At 39.8% G+C, this 19,951-nt stretch overlaps 1 protein-coding gene across 1 annotated transcript; it reads right to left on the reverse strand.

The window, feature by feature from the left end:
- Positions 1-17,586: 17,586 nt before the first annotated feature.
- On the reverse strand, positions 17,587-19,067 carry LOC130917112 (coxsackievirus and adenovirus receptor homolog). Its single transcript, XM_057838200.1, has 2 exons — positions 18,931-19,067; positions 17,587-18,449 (listed from the first exon to the last, which is right to left on the reverse strand). Exon 2 carries the CDS (start codon positions 18,439-18,441, stop codon positions 17,587-17,589), a length of 855 nt encoding a protein of 284 aa, XP_057694183.1. The 5' UTR covers positions 18,442-18,449; positions 18,931-19,067.
- Between the last annotated feature and the right edge of the window lie 884 nt (positions 19,068-19,951).

A 19,951-nucleotide genomic window follows, 5' to 3' on the forward strand; every position in this document is an offset into this window, starting at 1 on the left:
AGAAAAATGTAGACATATTGCGACATCTCCCGTGTCCGCGTGCTTTGTTTTTTGGGCGCTTGAGTAGCACATGATGGACGGATTGACATAATTTGTCAAACCAACCAACACATGACACGAAGAAAAGAAAAAAAACACTCGGAAAAAAATTACATGTATATACAGTTTCATTGCAAATCAGTATTATGGTGATCATATTGTTTTTTTGCACTGGTATTAATAAATAAAATAATCCGGTCAGCTCCCCTGTCGTCCCCGCATCTCAGATCGTCAAATGCTGACGAGAAATAATTGTCAGCTCTTTACGATGTCGCCTTTCTACTCTCATTAGTCTGTTAAGAAAAATGTAGACATATTGCGACATCTCCCGTGTCTGCGTGCGTTGTTTTGGGCGCTTGAGTAGCACATGATGGACGGATTGACATAATTTGTCAAACCAACCAACACCCGACACGCTGACACGAAAAAAAAAAAAAAAATACTCGGGAAAAAATTGACATGTATATACAGTTTCATTGCAAATCAGTATTATGGTGATCATACTAAATATTTTTTTCTGTGCACATATGAGGTAAATATCGCTGCCATGAAGCCTCCATATAGTGACAGTTCTCTGCCCGCTTCACTGCCGTCACGCGACCGCAGCTCAGCTTTTGCTTGCCTCGTAGCTACCCGTGTTTTAAATTACTGTAAATTTGATAGTATGTCGTCATAGGCAGTCACGAGTTTGTTGAGAAAAGTACTACTCTAAACAATGCTCGCTAGATTTGTGTGGTGTTTTTGTCTGTTTGAGCAGCATTTGATAGGCTCCACGTTAACAAATATGTGACAAAGTCATTTCCTTTCATTTTCTGATTCATTCACCGCATAGTCATTACTGGAAAATCAAGTTAGCAGCAAGCTAGGTCAGGAACCGGAGGACCGAGTCACTGAACGGGAAGTGACAAAACTCAGTCTTGCCCCCCTGCCTGCACGCTGGCTGCTTATTGGCCACACGTGGACGTGAGTGACAAACGCCCTGATTCTGTTTCCGGTCCCTCCCCTGCCCGCGATGAGGCTGGCGTCTGATTGGTCGTGTGCGATGTCAGAAGACGCTGCCGCTTGCTCAACGCCCTCCCACGCAGCGAACAAGCACCACCTTCATAGAACGAATCAGTGCAGATGATGATTAGTTCGGTCTCGTTCACCAAAACAATTCGTTCAAAAAGAACGAATCGTTCGCGACCGATACAACACTACTTCGTGTACCGCGACTTCCGCTTTACTTCCGTACTTGCGCTCGCGTTTTCCGATTTACACGTGCTCTAAACGTCGACACTAGGACGAATAATGGCCTTGTATCAAAAATTTGTCGCAAAATACCCAGGAGAAAATTATCTGTCCTAGTATAGACGTCAGGGCCATGGGTTTTCCTGTTTACACCACATACACCTCCAACAGACAAACAAAAACGCTTAGAAGAAACATGACAATGCACAAAGTGATCGCATGAAAACTTCAAGTCAAGGTTATTTGTATCATAGCCACTACTTTTCACAATGTCGTACTTTTGAATTCTATACGTATGACAATCAGTCTGTATATTTTTTAAGCAGTTGCATGGTCATTGTCTAATTTAACCAAAGGAGGGCGACATAATGAACTCAAAACTTTCTTTACTAGCGAAATATTTTTATCTTTGCATTCAGCCACCCCAACACCAGTGACGTGCGGTCAGGGGAGGCAGGTGAGGCGGAGCCTCACCTGTCATCATGACAAAAAAATAATTATAGCATCAAATTTATATTAATATTTGTCCATTGCTCTTTATGTATGACTCATTTCAAAACATTTTTTATAGTCAAAATCGCTGAATTTGCCCATTTCCTGTTCAAATAACGAAATGAAACGAGAGGTGCGGCAGCAACGAGTAAAGCCTCACCTCTGATTGCGCAATCCATAACAAACTGGGTTGATACATGGAATTGGAGCGTGCTGGTTGCCGTACATCTGCATGTCGCCATTATAATGTTTCCAGATACGTTTACTTGACCTGATTTTCCACAGTCTGGCTAATGTCTTTAACCCTTAAAGTTTAATTTTTGTTAGCGACATATTTAGTTTTGCTGATGGGAAATAAAACCGCAGTGAAAAGGCACAGCTTGCGGCAGATAGTACTCTGCCGCACTGAAAGGGGGCGTACGTGAAACTGGACTTTCCGTCAAAAGTGGACGCGATTAACAACACCGGAGCTAAAAGGTGTGCTTCAAACTACGGGACAGAAGATAACTCGCGCTTTTCAAACGGATTGGTACACCCGAAAAGACTGGCTATGTGGCTGTCCTTCGAAAAAATCGGCTTTGCTGCTTTCCCTGCCTTTTTTTCTCAACTTGTGCCAATGTCTGGACTAACACGAGATATTGTGACATTAAAAAACTACCACGAAGCCTCAGCAAACACGAGAGCTCGACCACTCACATTCAAAGCCTGATTGCTTTAAAAACTTTTGGAAGCTCAAGGATCGATTTGGCTTTGACGAACAGCGGAAGCTCAACGGTAGCATCCAGAATGCTAAGGTAAAGAGTTTGAAATACCTCATTAATGCAACCTGCATCCTAGCTAAACAGGAGTTAACATTTCGTGGTAACGATGAGCGTGTAAGCTCTTCTAAACGTGGCATATATGTAGAACGATTACATGGTTTTGCTAAGAAAGATGAAAGGTTAGCTAGACATTTGGACACATCCACTGTGTGTTCTTGCTTGTCAAATAGAACACATCGATCTAATTGAAGCAATCCTCTCCATTGAGGCGGAGAGATTTTTTTAAGGTAAAGGAAAATAAGGAGGACTTTTACAAAAAGGGCGTAGGTTTGCATAGGGACGGTAGGGACATAACACTACCAACTTTTCAGGATGCTAAAATTGTCCCCACCAACGTTTAAGCAACCTTACCTTTTTTGCATGATATAATGTTCAGTTATATAGAGAATTTAGATCTTTCAATAGTTCCATATGTTGTAAGGATAGAATTGACCCTACCATTATTAAGTAAATTATTTTCATTATGTTTATGCTATTAAAAACCAGACATTTATTCAGGAAGTTTTCAAAATGTTTCTTTAGTATTTTTTGAAAACAAAGGTTTGAATCGAACAGTGTATCATCTGAACCAATGCACATAAAAGTTATTATCAGTAGATAAGGATTTATTTTGCATTGATCATTTTGTCTATTAATTAACTAGGTTCATATACATGAGAAATGTGGCCCTTTGCCCCCTTCATCCAATCTGTTTGGTCTTATTAATGTCCTAACTAAATTTTGGCCTTAAATAAAATATTCTTTGTTTTTCTTTTCACACTTTTTGTTTAGCAATCTGTAATAAATTGATTAAAGTATCAGAATTACAAGTTTTAAAAAAAAAACTGAATATTTCACTAAAGGTCAGAATTGAATTCTGTGGTTTTGTACACCACTCTTTACTCTCATTTATGTTGCATGAATTATCGCAAATGCATGTTATTTTCTTACTTTTACGTATCGATAATATGTACCGTGTGTGCGTGTTTTGTGAAGAATGCTGATGAGATATGAAATAACCAGTAGCCAATTGAATAAGTTATCCTTTTTGGTTTATATATTTGGAAATCTGACACTAAAGGAGTCAGTGCCTCACCAACCATGAACCTCACCGCACGTCACTGCCCAACACACACATACACCGACGCACCCACTGTTTTACAATCACGGGGCTTTTCAAAGAAATGTCAAATCTCTCAATCTGACTCCAAATTAAGGGATTTTTTCTTATTGAACAGCTTCAGAGACCTATACCCAAGAAGAAACTCATTCATCCAATGTTCAAAACAAGATTTAGTTTGAAAGTATCTGCATTTGTGAAGAAGAAAAAAAATCACATTGATCACATAAACAAATATTTATTTGTGCCAAACATTTCAAACTTAATTGAATCCACTGTCCACTTTGAAAGATCAATTTGTTTGGACTGAAACCAGCTCCGCGTATCCCTCCAGAACAATTGCACTATATCACACTGAAAAAACAAATGTTCAAGATTATCAATGTCATTTTCAAAAAACACAAAACAATTGTGCACAAAATCAAAGATTTAAGTTCCGGGGAGTCTATGACCTGTTTGTCGCACACATATAGGCTGATATTTGTTTAATCAGAAAATACGTTTTCTAAAGTTAAGCATTTTAGATTCACTTCTGATGGCACTAATAGCCTATCAGCCCATAGAGAGCACCCATGAATAGACAATAATAGCACTTTCAGTAGTGGATGCTGAATTCCTTACAAACACTGCAAGTCAAGTATTATTTATGTTCATGGCCCTCAATCACAACAGTGTCTTCGTTGGGGCACGGGATGAACTTACTTACCTTTGGCACATAACAGGTGGTGGCAATAGCTAAATCACACTTGCAGCAAGTTAAAATGGACAGAACAGGTGGTGGTAATAGCTAAATCACACTTGCAGCCAGTTAAAATGGATTCAAGTTGACTCAACCTCTGTCCTGTGTCCTTGTGTGTACCAAATTGAGCATGCAGAGAAGAAAGAAGACCAAAGAACTGTCTGAGAACTTGAGAAGCAAAATTGTGAGGAAGCATGGGCAATCTCAAGGTTACAAGTCAATCTCCAAAGACCTGAATGTTCCTGTGTCTACCGTGTGCAGTGTCATCAATAAGTGTAAAGCCCATTTTTACTAACCTCCCTAGATGTGGACGGAAAAGAAAAATTGATGAGAGATTTCAACCAAAGAGTGTGCGGATGGTGGATAAAGAACCTCGACTAACATCCAAACAAGTTCAAACTGTCCTGCAGTCCGAGGGTACAAAAGTGTCAACCCGTACTATCCGTTGGGGTCTGAATGAAAAGGGACTCTATAGTAGGATATCCAGGAAGACCCCACTTCTGACCCAGAGACAAAAAAAAGCCAGGCTGGAGTTTGCCAAAACTTACCCGAGAAAAGCCAAAAACATTTTGGAAGAATGTTCTCTGGTCAGATGAGACAAAAGTAGACCATTTTGGGAAAAGGCATCAACATAGAGTTTACGGGGGGGGGGGGGCCTTCAAAGTAGAGAACACGGTCTCCAAAGTCAAACGTGGCGGAGGTTCCCTGATGTTTTGGGGTTGCTTGGCTGCCTCTGGCACTGGACTGCTTGACCGTGTGCATGGCATTATGAAGTCTGAAGACTGCCAACACATTTTGCAGCATAATATAGGGCCCAGTGTGAGAAAGCTGGGTCTCCCTCAGAGGTCATGGGTGTTCCGGCAGCAGGACAAGGATTCAAAACACACTTTAAAAAGCACTAGAACATGGTTTGAGAGAAAGCACTGGAGACTTCTAAAGTGGCCAGCAATGAGTCCTGACCTGAATCCAGGAGAACACCTGTGGCGATATCTGAAAATGGCAGTTTGGAGAAGGCACCCTTCAAATGTCAGAGACCTGGAGCAGTTGGCCAAAGAAGAATGGTCTAAAATTCCAACAGAGCATTGTAAGAATCTCATTGATGGATACCGGAAGGGTTTGTTCGCAGTTATTTTGTCTAAAGTAAAGATACACGATAATATCGGTCACCGATAATTATCGGCCGATAATGGCAATTATGACGTCACACAGATAATCCAGATAATAAAAAAATTCAAACGATAATGCAATCCGATAATTATATACTTGATTTAGCCTCCAAATGTGCGCAACCGAAGAATTCAGCACGCCGCCTCCTCAACCCCTCCCCTCTCTGAAGCCCGAGGGAGGAGGGGATGAGGAGGCGGAGTTACACGACAAGAAGTAGTTGAATATTATGGCGGCTGTCACAAAAAAAAAAAGACGCTCCCACCATCTGCGAAACATGTACCGTAGAAGTTCCATGAGGCAGAAAGAACGCGTACTCATTCAAAACCACTAACCCAGCAGCCATTTAAAACTGCATCACAAAGATTTTTGGAACGAATACGAGTCTGCTGCTGGCGGGAATGCTAAAGCTATTGTAAACACTAACAAAGTTAAACTACAGGGCTTGTGACGATACAGAGTCGGGCTGTTTGGGAATGCAGCCCAAGGCGGGTGGTAAATTCGCATCTAGGCTAAACACCGGCAAGACTGGAGACCGATAGTCGGCAAGTAGCCGTCTTCCGACGGAGCCCGCCGCTCTGGCCGGTCCGGCAGGCCGCCGCCGCCTCGCCGTAGGCGGGGCAGGCCGAGCCGAGCGATACCCCGGCTTGGGGACCTCCGGCGAACACCCCGGTTTCTCGAGCGTTCTCCCACGGCGTGCGAGCAGAGCCAGGACCCGAATACGCCACGGCGAACCGGCTGGGGCGGGCGGATTATCCAGTACGAACGTAGCTGCCGCCGCTGCCGAGTCAAGACACAGTTGTTGTTTTTTTTACCTAAATGACCCGAGATCCAAAGCCCTGGATGAAAAAAATAATGCAGTTTATACCACCACCATTCTTCATGAAAAAGTGATGTCCAGTAAGCGAGCTTATCATGACGGCACGGTGGTTAGATGATAATTTAAACATGGAGAAAACGAAGTCAGCCAGTCAATAATGCATTCAGTATGTAAAATGACGAGCGGTCAAATGACTTTGTAACGCTGCCTTTATTTTCGGCTTAACAAAACTCGGGCACAAAACAACACGCGCGCGGGTGCGAGTTCCAACTCCGTCCAAATAGTACTGCCGTGTATCAGTTTAGCTGCTGTAACGCAAATGTCGTGAAAGCCGCAAATGTAAACAAAGCGCTGCAGAATGGGTACATGACATCGCGCTCTTTTGAGTTAATCATTTTCACAGTGTGCAACAAAGCATATAACATTCACTTTTCAAATTATTTAACTTATTTCTCTGATCAATTACAGTCACAGTAGATAATCAAATTCTTAAATCAATATTCTGTAGCCACAAATATTATTCAAAATCTTTCCTTCTTCCAAGTTTTTTTTTGTTTTTTTTTTAGGATTAATTAGAATAATGTATTGCTTAAAACAAGGCTGTTAAGATTATTTTCAGCGAGCTATTTTTCTTCCAAGAAATCTGAGAGAAATACCCTTGAAGCGATGGCAGATAATTTCACTTATTGCCAATAGATTTACAGTTAAAACTGACTAGTTTTAAGGTTTGTTTTGCAGTGTATTAATGTTATATATGTTAGGAATGGCTTACTTTTAAAGGCATTTTTTTGCAACTTAGGTATTTACTCTTTAAGTAATTGTTGCCAAAAGTTTACCATTACACAATGTCAGACAATCTGTCATTATTAAGATGTTTGAATTGACGACTTGTTCATATTTTATGTTGGGAAAAAAAATAGCAATAAATTATATTTTTGCACAGTAACATTTTCTTTTGTGTATACTTTAAAATTTTACATAAACATTTTAATATAATTATCGGCTTGACATTATCGGTTATCGGTTGGAATGAGGAGGAAATTATCGGTTATCGGTATCGGTTGAAAAATGTATTATTGTGCATCACTAGTCTAAAGGTTGTGCTACCAAGTATTGGGCTGAGGGTGCCAATACTTTTGTCCGGCCCATTTTTGGAGTTTTGTGTAAAATGATAATGATTTAATTTTTATCGGTCTCTTTTGTATTTTATAATTGCAAGCAAAATAAATGAAGCTATTACTACTAAAGCATTTGTAATTGCAATCATTGTCTGGGAGAAATTGAGCATTATCTGACATAATTGCAGGGGTGTCAATACTTCTGGCCAGCACTGTATATAGCAAAGGCTGTATTGTGAGATGGTGACCCGGCTGATGTCACATTCCCATTCTTCCTCAATCCAGGAAGTCACTAATTTCCATGGCGCGGATTCAAAAAATGGAATAAGGCGGAAAACACAGACAAGACTGAAAAAGCAGTTTCTGCACTTGCACTCATCTTTAAAAGAAACTACTGTATTTTAAGCCAAAACAAGTGTTGTGTTTGATAGAACTATACAGTGCCTTGCAAAAGTATTCGGCCCCCTTGAACCTTGCAACCTTTCGCCACATTTCAGGCTTCAAACATAAAGATATAAAATTTTTATTTTTTGTCAAGAATCAACAACAAGTGGGACACAATCGTGAAGTGGAACAAAATTTATTGGATAATTTAAACTTTTTTAACAAATAAACTGAAAAGTGGGGCGTGCAATATTATTCGGCCCCCTTGCGTTAATACTTTGTAGCGCCACCTTTTGCTCCAATTACAGCTGCAAGTCGCTTGGGGTATGTTTCTATCAGTTTTGCACATCGAGAGACTGACATTCTTGCCCATTCTTCCTTGCAAAACAGCTCGAGCTCAGTGAGGTTGGATGGAGAGTGTTTGTGAACAGCAGTCTTCAGCTCTTTCCACAGATTCTCGATTGGATTCAGGTCTGGACTTTGACTTGGCCATTCTAACACCTGGATACGTTTATTTTTTAACCATTCCATTGTAGATTTGGCTTTCTGTTTTGGATCATTGTCCTGTTGGAAGATAAATCTCCGTCCCAGTCTCAGGTCTTGTGCAGATACCAACAGGTTTTCTTCCAGAATGTTCCTGTATTTGGCTGCATCCATCTTCCCGTCAATTTTAACCATCTTCCCTGTCCCTGCTGAAGAAAAGCAGGCCCAAACCATGATGCTGCCACCACCATGTTTGACAGTGGGGATGGTGTGTTCAGGGTGATGAGCTGTGTTGCTTTTACGCCAAACATATCGTTTTGCATTGTGGCCAAAAAGTTCAATTTTGGTTTCATCTGACCAGAGCACCTTCTTCCACATGTTTGGTGTGTCTCCCAGGTGGCTTGTGGCAAACTTTAAACGAGACTTTTTATGGATATCTTTGAGAAATGGCTTTCTTCTTGCCACTCTTCCATAAAGGCCAGATTTGTGCAGTGTGCGACTGATTGTTGTCCTATGGACAGACTCTCCCACCTCAGCTGTAGATCTCTGCAGTTCATCCAGAGTGATCATGGGCCTCTTGGCTGCATCTCTGATCAGTTTTCTCCTTGTTTGAGAAGAAAGTTTGGAAGGACGGCCGGGTCTTGGTAGATTTGCAGTGGTCTGATGCTTCTTCCATTTCAATATGATGGCTTGCACACAACATTATCTCGGACCTGCCTGGTGTGTTCCTTGGTTTTCATAATGCTCTCTGCACTTTAAACAGAACCCTGAGACTATCACAGAGCAGGTGCATTTATACGGAGACTTGATTACACACAGGTGGATTTTATTTATCATCATCGGTCATTTAGGACAACATTGGATCATTCAGAGATCCTCACTGAACTTCTGGAGTGAGTTTGCTGCACTGAAAGTAAAGGGGCCGAATAATATTGCACGCCCCACTTTTCAGTTTTTTATTTGTTAAAAAAGTTTAAATTATCCAATAAATGTTGATCCACTTCACGATTGTGTCCCACTTGTTGTTGATTCTTGACAAAAAAAATTAAATTTCATATCTTTATGTTTGAAGCCTGAAATGTGGCGAAAGGTTGCAAGATTCAAGGGGGCCGAATACTTTTGCAAGGCACTGTATGTCTATATGCTGTCATATCAGATTCATGGCACATTAAGCCCCGGAACCATTTTTAATTTGTCCGTTTTACCCCGGAAACCCCCGTTTACAGACGTCGCGCAACCACTTTTGTTTCCACCCAGCCATAAAACGAAGGTAATTAATTATGTTTTTATTCAAAATGTCTATCATTTTTAGCTTAGAAACATTAATAGGTGTCTAATATTTGTATTTTAAAAAATAATTAAATAAACGACTTTAAAAATGATTCACTCGCATATTTCAAACTTTTAAACAAATTACGTCACAATGAAAAAAATGGTGTCTGTAAAAAAGTCAGATATCTACCTCATAACTGTCGCTTAATTGTATTTAGGGCCCGAGCACTAAGCGTGCGAAGGCCCTATTGTTTTGCAAAGGATTTTTTTTTTTTTTTTTTTTTTTTTTCAGGGCAAATGAAAACGGCCAATTTGGAGGCCTGAACATGCACGAAAAGTCACCAAAATTTGCACATACGTCCGGAAAATTGTAAATTTCGATAATTTTGCAACGTTGCAAAAAAATATAACAAAATGGCTCAGTGGCGCCCCCTTGAAATTTTAAAATTGGCCTATAACATTAGGGTCTGTCAGCGTAGAGCAATGAAATTTGGGGGGTCTATACCTTGTCCAAAACCGCTCCAAAAAAACATTTACACGCATATTCCAAACCCAACAGGAAATCGGTTATTTTGGATCAAATATGAAATTTTTATCGATTTACAGGGTGCACATTTGAGACCTTTTCGCCGAGGGAGTTAGTTGGATCATCTTCAAAATTGGTGAGACTGTTCAGGAGACATATGAAATCTTAAGTTTTGAAAATGGTGCGTTTTCATTCACGGGTCTGACCTGGGCGTGGTGCCAAAGTCGACCATTTTTTCGGCAAAATGACAAATTCAAGTTCCTTAACACAACGTTAAATCTTTTTCATATTTGGCATGTATGTGTGGTATCCCACCCTTAACACGAGTGCATTGAAATATTACCCATTAGGTCTAGCGCCCCCTAGTGTGAACAGGAAATGCCTTTTTTTACGAGACAGGTTCCTCCTCCAAGGGAAAAAAATCTGTTGACCTCAAACCTGCATCAGGGGAGCCTTAAGACCTGTGTTCAGGTGCCTGATGAAAAATATTGAGGTTTCGTTGAGGCGGAGGGGTCCAAACAGGAAAGTGAAAATGAACGTCAACAATTTGTCACGCAAAAAACTTTGAACAGTCATAACTCGGCAGATATACAACATATCTGTGCCAAACTTCCCGTGTTTGTTGAGAGTCATACCCTGAAGGTTCTTGTAGGGGTCATTTGCATCAACTCTACAGTGCCAACTAGTGGCGACAGAAAGAAGTTTTAAAAAAGGCCTTTCCTATTGGGTTTTTTCAACATAGAGCAAGGAAATTTGGGGAGTAGATACCTTATGCAAAACTGCTCCAAAAAGTCTCTTGCACCCATATTCCAAATCCAACAGGAAATCGGGTATTTTGGATCGAATGTGAAATTTTCATGGGTTCACAGTAGGAGTTTACATTTGGAGGCTTGAATATGCACAAAAACTCGTAAAAATTTGCACATACATGCGGCTTTGGATAACGTTCGATAATCTTGCAATGTTACGAAAAAATGTAACAAAATGCCTCAGTGGCGCCCCCTTGAATTTTTCAAAAAGGCGTTTCCTATTAGGTTTTTTAAACATAGAGTGATGAAATTTGGGGAGTCGATACCTTGTGCAAAATTGCTCCAAAAAGTCTCTTGCACCCGTATTCCAAGTCCAACAGGAAATCGGGTATTTTGTATCGAATGTGAAATTTTTATCGGTTCACAGTAGGAGTTTACATTTGGAGGCTTGAACATGCACGAAAACTCACAAAAATTTGGACATACATGCGGCGTTGCATAACGTTCAATAATCTTGCAACGTTACGAAAACATGTAACAAAATGGCTCAGTGGCACCCCCTTGAAATTTTCAAAAAGGCCTCTCCATTTAGGTTTTTTCAACGTAGAGGGATGAAATTCGGAGAGTCAATACCTTGTACAAAACATCTCCAAAAAGTCTCTTGCATGCGTATTCCAAACCCAACAGGAAATCGGGTATTTTGGATTGAATGTGAAATTTTTATCGATTTACAGTGTGCACATTTTACACCTTGGCACCTAGGGAATTAGTTTGATCATTCTCAAAATTGGCGAGACTGTTCATGAGGCATATGAAATCTTAAGTTATCAAAATGGTGTGTTTTCATTCACGGGCCTGACCTGGGCGGGGTGCCAAAGTCGGCCATTTTTTCGCCAAAACACCGAATTCGGAAAATGACTGATAACTCCCTCATACAACGTTCAATCTATTTTAAATCTGGCATGTGTGTGAGGTATACCAGCCTGAGCAGGACTGGATTGAAAATTTACCATTTGTGCTTGGCGCCTCCTAGTGGGAACAGGAAATGCCCTTTTTTTACGGGACACACACCTCCTCTAAAGGGAAAAAATCAATCTACCTCAAACCTGCATAAGGGAAGCCTTAAGACCTGTGTTCAGGTGCCTGATGAAAAATATTGAGGTTTCGTTGAAGCGGAGGGGTCCAAACAGGAAAGTGAAAATGACCGTCAACAATTTGTCTCGCTAAAAACTTTGAACAGTCATAACTCGGCAGATATACAACATATCTGCGACAAACTTCCCGTGCTTGTTGAGAGTCATACCCTGAAGTGCCTTGTAGGGGTCATTTGCATCAACCCTACAGCGCCAACTAGTGGCAACAGAAAGTCACTCGTTTTTCCAATACATGTCCAGTTCTTTTCAGTTTTTTCATTGTAGTTTCAAGACCTATTAAAATACTTATTTACGGCCCATGTCCACGTGTCTGTCTGTTGCCGTGACGACCCTTTGTTTGCCATTTAAAGGAAATATTTTTTTTCCAGAGAGTCAGGCAGCTTATAGAGCCACAATATTTGGCACACTTGGTCGAATTGGCCCAGTTAGAAGATTAATTTTGGTTTTGAACAAGGGCTTGGCTGCACAGCTCAGTAGTGGCTCCTTTTTTGTAGTACCCTCTCCAATAGGGGTTTTTATCTCTTGGGTGTGGTAATGTAAGAGGCGACTTTCGAGCATGTTAGGTTCTAATGAGATGATTAGAGAGGAGGATCTGCCACCACCCTGACCTGCGCACAGTCCGAGTTGCGTGACGTCCGAGTTGCGCTAGATTGCGAGGGCCCGTTCAGTCCTGCTTGCAGGCCTAGTTTTTTTTGTTACTGTCGCAATTTCTCTGATGTTAGATGATAACCGATCCAAACAAAGAAAAATTGAAAAAATAAACTTTTAAAAGGGTTAATATATGAAAAAGAACATTTCAACCACTCCTTGATGTTTGCGATTTCTGCATCGCGATCCTTGTTATATTACCATTTTTCACCCATAAAATCCCCCAAAAATCCAGCTGTGGCCATTCACAGCTGTGTCTTGACACTCGTTGATACATGCAACATGGAGTTTTTGGCTCGAAACAAGGTAAGTACGTGATAATATCTCATTAAAGTCATGGCGTCTGCAATTCTGCTCTTGTGTGCTCTCACCTCCAGTTCGGGTTTTTCTGTTTAAAAAAAAGTATTTTTTTTTTTTTTTTAAATGCCCTCCTGTTCAAAATTTTTCTTCCCCCAGAAAATTGAGATTTTAAGCATTCCAATGATGTATCACACATTGCCTGGTACACCAGACTCACCGCTGTTCCAGCTATTGAGTCTGGCCACCATTCACGCGGATACAATTTCCAGGGATGAGCAAGCCACAGCAAACAGACAGCGGAGTGGACCAATCAGCGACGGGCAGACGTGACGTTAGTAAAATGACGAGGGCAGGACGAGGGACTTGCGCGCGGAAGTAAACATATGAAGAGAGCGGAGTTTATTCAATCTGGCTAGCGCGAGACAGACTGTTGTCAATGACTCGTGTCGATGTGTTTTTGATCATTTAAAACTGATTTTACCTTGGAACATATTCTCGGCTCTCCCGTTCACCATCTGTGTTGTTGTCGAGACGACTTTCGACGCGCAAGAGTGACGTTGTTCGTTAAGAACACGTCACGCAAATAAACGAATCTGATTTGTTGATTGATTTTGTACCTGCCCGAGAGGCCGTTAATGGGCTGGTTCCCAGACCTTTCTCTCTGTGTTTGAAAAATACAGGGAGAACAGTCTGGCAGAGCCAGGCAATATCACACATGCATATCAGACAATTTTGAAATTTGGCCAAAATGGGGGTCGAAGAGCAGAACTTAAGTAGCCTGAGTGTTTTCCGCCATAAATAAATCGATTGCGTCCACACACATCCAAGTGGTCCATTTCATTCAGGAGCATAAAATATCGCGTGAAATATGATATAAACATGCTTTTTGCTGTCATAGGCACTTAAGGCCGTTTCTGTTACACACAAAACAATGTTAATAAAGTTATACTTTATTTTAATTATATTGTTATTATTTACTGATACAATTATATAAGTTGATCGACATTAGCTTTTTCTCTTTAATATTAAAAGGACAAAACATTATGCAGAGGTGTACTTATAATAATAAAAAAATTATAAACAAATGACACTATTTACAGTGGTTGCAGAGAGTTGTGGGGTGCGAAACATTTACGTCTTCCGGGGGGAGGACGTAACAGAAAATAATTGAGAAGCACTAGCCTAAGACAAGGTGGAGGAAATTATTAACAGTTTACAATGAATGGCAGTACTGGCACACAACCTTCAAGCTTCCGTGGAGGTAAAAAAGAAATTCCAGTAAAAATTCTCTTAAAATAACGGAAATTTATTTGGAATTATTTAGAGGTAGCTTACATGGTTGCAGGTCTGTCTGTACGTCTAGGATGCTTTTCAATCTTAATTGAGTTTGCACGTTATAGGACACATGAAACGTGGAAACTTTTAAATGATTTGTTTTACTTTTTAATCAACAAATACATTTGATAAGGAATGCGACGACTTTTTATATCCACAGTATAATAATAAAATGCCAGTACCAAACATTTTATTTTTTACTCATGTTTGGCCAAAAGACAGATTAGGTACGTATAATCCAACACTTAACACATAAACCTTTGAAATCGCTAAATCTGAACAATTTGGAGATTATCCCAAAAAAAAAAAAAATCCCTCAAAGAAAGACAATAAATACATCTAGCTGTTTTTGCCGTAGTTAACTATCAAAGAGAGCCGACCCATTTTTTTGTTCATAAGTGTAATGTGAGTGAGTGTTGCCTCAGGTTTTCAATAAATTACTTATGAAACTTGTTTAATAATAGCAATATAAAACAATTTAAAAAAATAACTACTGCTTTGCTGCTGTGTGTGTCTGGCCTCCGAGGGGCACTGTGGCGCACACATTATTAAAGTCAAGATTTCATTATTAATTGAACTAGTTTTTCACATAGGAGGAATATAAGATTTGAAGTAGTGTTGTATCACCTGTCTTTATGGTTTTACTACACGACTAGTTTTTTTTTTATTTTTTTTTTTTTTATTTGAAGGTTAACTCCATAATTTCTACTGCTCGCGAGTTTTATTTCATTAATTTTTTTCTGTATTTATTTATTTTACAGTTAATGATCAGTCAGGATCAAAATCAGTTTTCCATTAGGTGTTAAAATGAAGTGGATGTTTTACTTTTAAAAATGTGCTTTTTTTCCCAAGTGTAACCTTTTAGTTTTCTGTCAATTTCCACATTTAAATGTGTATGAAAAAGACAACATACATACTAGAAATAACAGAACTTGTTTAATAGATTGAACACATGAGCATTGAGATTTAAATCAAAATGCCATAGCGGTAAAAGATTTAACTTAACAAACAATTTCAACAATTGTGATATCACTTATCGAACATGAACAAATTAACAACATCGAATTATTTTTCAATTTCAATGTCCTGGAATTGCTCTTTTCGTTTGCGGTAGAGGAATGCGGCAAGGACAACTGTGACAATGAAGAGTGTGGTGATAGTGACAACGATTGCAGTGACTGCCGTGGTTGTCAGCAATCGTGGACTGCTCACGTTGTTGGCCACGGGCAGCGAACAGTCCAGGTGAAGGTCACAGTGTTTGGGGCCTACCATACTTTCCACCGTGCAGCGAGAGCTTCCACACTGCCGCTTGGTGATGTTGACATGCAAGGTGGCTCCTGTGGGGTCGACAATGGCCTGTGTAGGCAAGACCTTATTTCCGCTGGTCTTGGACCAGATGTAATGCAAAGGTGGGGTGCCTTGCAGAGAGCTGCATTTCAGCGTCATACTGTTGTCTTCTTCGTCCACACTGTGGACCAAATTGAGCATTATCTGAAAGAATTGCAGGGGTGCCAATACTTTTGGCCAGCACTGTATATAGCAATGGCTGTATTGTGAGATGGTGACCCGGCTGACGTCACATTCGCATTCTTCCTCAATCCAGGAAGTCACTCGTTTTCATGGCGCGGGATTCAAAAAATGGAATAAACAAATCAATCGCGTCCACACACATCCAAGTGGTCCATTTCATTCAGGAGCATAAAATACAGCGTGAAATATGATATAAACATGCTTTTTGCTGTCATAGGCACTTTAGGCCTTTTCTGTTACATACAAAACAATGTTAATTAAGTTATACTTTATTTATTTTAATTATATTATTATTATTTAATGATACGATTATATAAGTTTATCGATATTACCTTTTTCTCTTTAACATTAAAAGGAAAAAACATTAAACAGAGGTGTACTTATAATAATAAAAAAATTATGAACAAATGATACTATTTACAGTTGTTGCAGAGAGTTGGGAGGGCGCGAAACATTTACGTCTTCCTGGGGGAGGGCATAACAGAAAATAATGGAGAAGCACTGGCCTAAGACAAGATGGAGGAAATTATGAACAGTTTACATTGAATGGCAGTACTAGCACACAATCTTCATGCTTCCACAGAGGTAAAAGAAATTCCAGTAAAAATTCTCTTAAAATAACGGAAATTTATTTGGAATTATTCAGAGGCAGCTTACAGGTATATGGTTGCAGGTCTGTCTGTACGTCTAGGATGCTTTTTATTCTTAATTGAGTTTGCAGGTTATAGGACACATTAAACGTGGAAACTTTTAAATAATTTCACTTTTTACTTAACAAATACATTTGATCGGGAATGCGACGACTTTTTATATCCACCGTATAATAATAAAATGCCAAACTTTTTATTTCTTATTCATGTTCGGTCAAAAGACAGTTTATGTATAATCCAACACTTAACACATAAACCTTTCAAATCGCTAAATCTGAACAATTTGGAGATATAGAAAAAAAAAAAAAAAAGGCCCCCAAAAAAAGATAATAAATACATCTAGCTGTTTTTTCAAAGATAGCCCACCCAGTTTTTTTGCTCATCAGTGTCATGTAAGTGAGTGTTGCCTGAGGCTTTCAATGAATTACTTATGAAACTAATGTTTAATTATAACAATATAAAACAATTAAAAAATAACTACTGATTTACTGCTGTGTGGGAGTATGGCCTCTTAGGGGCAGTGTAGCGCACATATGATTAAAGTCAAGATTTGATTGTATTAATTTAACTAATTTTTCTAATATTACAAGGAATATAAGCTTGAAGTAGTGTGGTATCACCTGTCTTTATAGTTTACTACAGTGTTTGTTTGTAAATATTCTTTATTTGAAGGTGGGCCCCTCCATAATTTCTACTGCTACCGAGTTTTTTTTTTTTTTTTACGTATTTATTTATTTTACCTTTTAACTCATGATCAGTCCAGATCAGTTTTCCATTAGCTATTAAAACTACTTACTTTACAAAATGTGCTTTTCTTTCCCCCCGGGGTAAACTTTCAGTTTTCTGTCAATTTCTGCATTTATACATGTATGAAAAAACCACAACCGACATACTAGAAATAACATAGAACTTTTTTTTTAGATTCAAAAGTGAGATTAAAGTGAGATAAAAATCAAAATGCCATTGCGGTAAAAGATATAACAAACAATGTCAACAATTTGTTATCAAACATTAACAAATGAACAACATCAAATTATTTTTCCATTTCAATGTCCTGGTGTTGCTCTTTTCGTTTGCGGTAGAGGAATACGGCAAGGACAACTGTGACAATGAAGAGTGTGGTGATAGTGACAACCACTGCAGCGACTGCAGTGGTTGTCAGCAATCGTGGACTGCTCACATTGTTGTCCTGGGGCAGCGAACAGTCCAGGTGAAGGTCACAGTGTTTGGTGCCCACCATACTTTCCACCGTGCAGCGATAGCTTCCACACTCCCGCTCGGTGATGTTGAAATGCAAGGTGGCTCCTGTGGGGTCCACAGTGGCCTGAGGAGGCAAGACCTTATTTCCACTGGTCTTGGACCAGATGTAATGCAAAGGTGGGGTGCCTTGCAGAGAGCTGCATTTCAGCGTCATACTGTTGTCTTCTTCGTCCACACTGCACAGAGGCTGACTGGGTGCCTCCATGACTGTCAGGTCTAAGATCTTCTTGTCCAGTTCTGGTAACTTCTTCACCAGACACCGGTACATCTCCGTGTCTGACGGACGTACATCTTTGATGTTGATAGACGCGTCTCCATTTTGGGGATCGGCTGATGTGAATTGGACCCTCCCCTCCATTGGTTTGTACAAATCGGAATACAAGCGGCCGCCTGTAAACCAAATAATGGGTTGCTCCTCTCGGTCTGCAGACACGATACTCCACGAGACCTCCGTGTACTGCTTAAAGTCCAGGGTGTGACTGTACGCACAAGGTAGCTGGACACTTGACCCCCTGGCGACGTAGTAGTGTTTCCTTTCCTTCTGGATTTCCAGAGGGCATGTTGGACAAATGTTGAAAAACACTCCCAGGAGGACAGAAGGCCAAAGGAGGTGCCACATCATCATCATGTATACACCTGAAAGTAAAAAACAAAAACATAATGGAATCAGTGACATGTATGGGTTTTTTTTTTTCAACTAACACTATAAAGCATAGACTTGAACAGAAATTACTTTTTCATTACAAGTGTTACCAAAAAAAACAATGGAAAACAGAAGATCACTGACATCAGTTACATGTATTTTGCCTCGTTACAAGTTTAAATGTTTTCAATCAGTCTTTACACTTTAAATAAAAATATACAATTGAGGACAGCAATTTTTTTTTTTCAAGTGTAAAAAAAGAATGGAAAACACATAAACACTGCCATCAATAACATGTTTTCTGCATGATTACAAGTGTAAAAGTTATTAGTCAGCAATGCTTAGACTATCAAATGAAACAAAAAGATAACGGAACAATGCACTATTTAGCTCATGTGGAAACATATGTGTGGATCAATACACAACACCACAATTCTAATCTTTCACAAAAAAAAAAAAGGTTGGATTTCTTACCTGCTTATCTTTAAGAAGGAAGATGCACACCAACGACAGCAACACTTGTCTGCTTTTTAGGCATTTGGTGTAAAAATTCATAACGAAAAAATAACTTATATAGGAACGAGAAGATCAAAGCATCAAAGATCTCAAAGGGCTCCTCGTGATGTCACTCTTTGTTGACACGCCTCCGCGCCATGTTAGACGACTTGGGTACCGCTACTTCCGCTTTATTTCCGCACTTTTGCTTGCGACTTCCTTTTTACACGTTCACCAACACTAACGCATCTCACCATCAAGATGATGCTGAAAAAGTTTCCAAGCTACCCATCGACCTCAAATACCATAAGCCATGGAAACACCACGCAAGGAACCTACCAAAGTAGCAGAGTTAGAAAGCTATCCTGTAAGGATTACTAAACCAACTCCATGTTATAGTGATGAGTAAGCATTCTTTAAAAAAACAGAAAGGTTGCTTGTAAGTTTGATTTGCAATTTGAAATAATACAACTGTCAAGAAAAAATCATGAAAATGACTACATGTTTCGAAACAGAAATCTTCGTGTGAAGGAGAGGTTATGTATGAACCTGTTATACAGTATCATACCACTAGGTGGTATCAGATTTACGTGTTCCTTATGCTGACAATGGGAAGTACAAAAGAAATAATAAATGGAAGGGTGAAGCAGCCAAGTGTCTCCATATGCGTAGCTCTGTGTCGAGTGTTTACATTTAGACGTAAAAATGAGCAACATAACAAAAGTAAATAATATATGGCAGAAAGATGTGAGGACAGAAAAAGGGTAGATAAAAGGGAAAACGAGGTGGGGTGGTAATGAGTCATGACCCATCTATCAGTCGTGGTGGGCCAGAACACTGCAGGGGTGGCAGTATGACACATGGACACGCACATACTCAAGGATGCTGGCCGTCATGCTGCTTCTCTCTATTCTACAGTGTAATGCACAGGCAAATGGAACACAGCACAGGGATGACATTGGGCCACAACCAGTGAAACACACTATCCAAGTGTGGGGCC

Source organism: Corythoichthys intestinalis, chromosome 6 (assembly GCF_030265065.1).
Source record: "Corythoichthys intestinalis isolate RoL2023-P3 chromosome 6, ASM3026506v1, whole genome shotgun sequence".
Taxonomy (NCBI): Eukaryota; Metazoa; Chordata; class Actinopteri; order Syngnathiformes; family Syngnathidae; genus Corythoichthys; species Corythoichthys intestinalis.

Bases quoted from the DNA above. Each gene is read 5' to 3' on its own strand.
- LOC130917112 (XM_057838200.1), bottom strand. From the start codon at position 18,441: ATGATGATGATGTGGCACCTCCTTTGGCCTTCTGTCCTCCTGGGAGTG.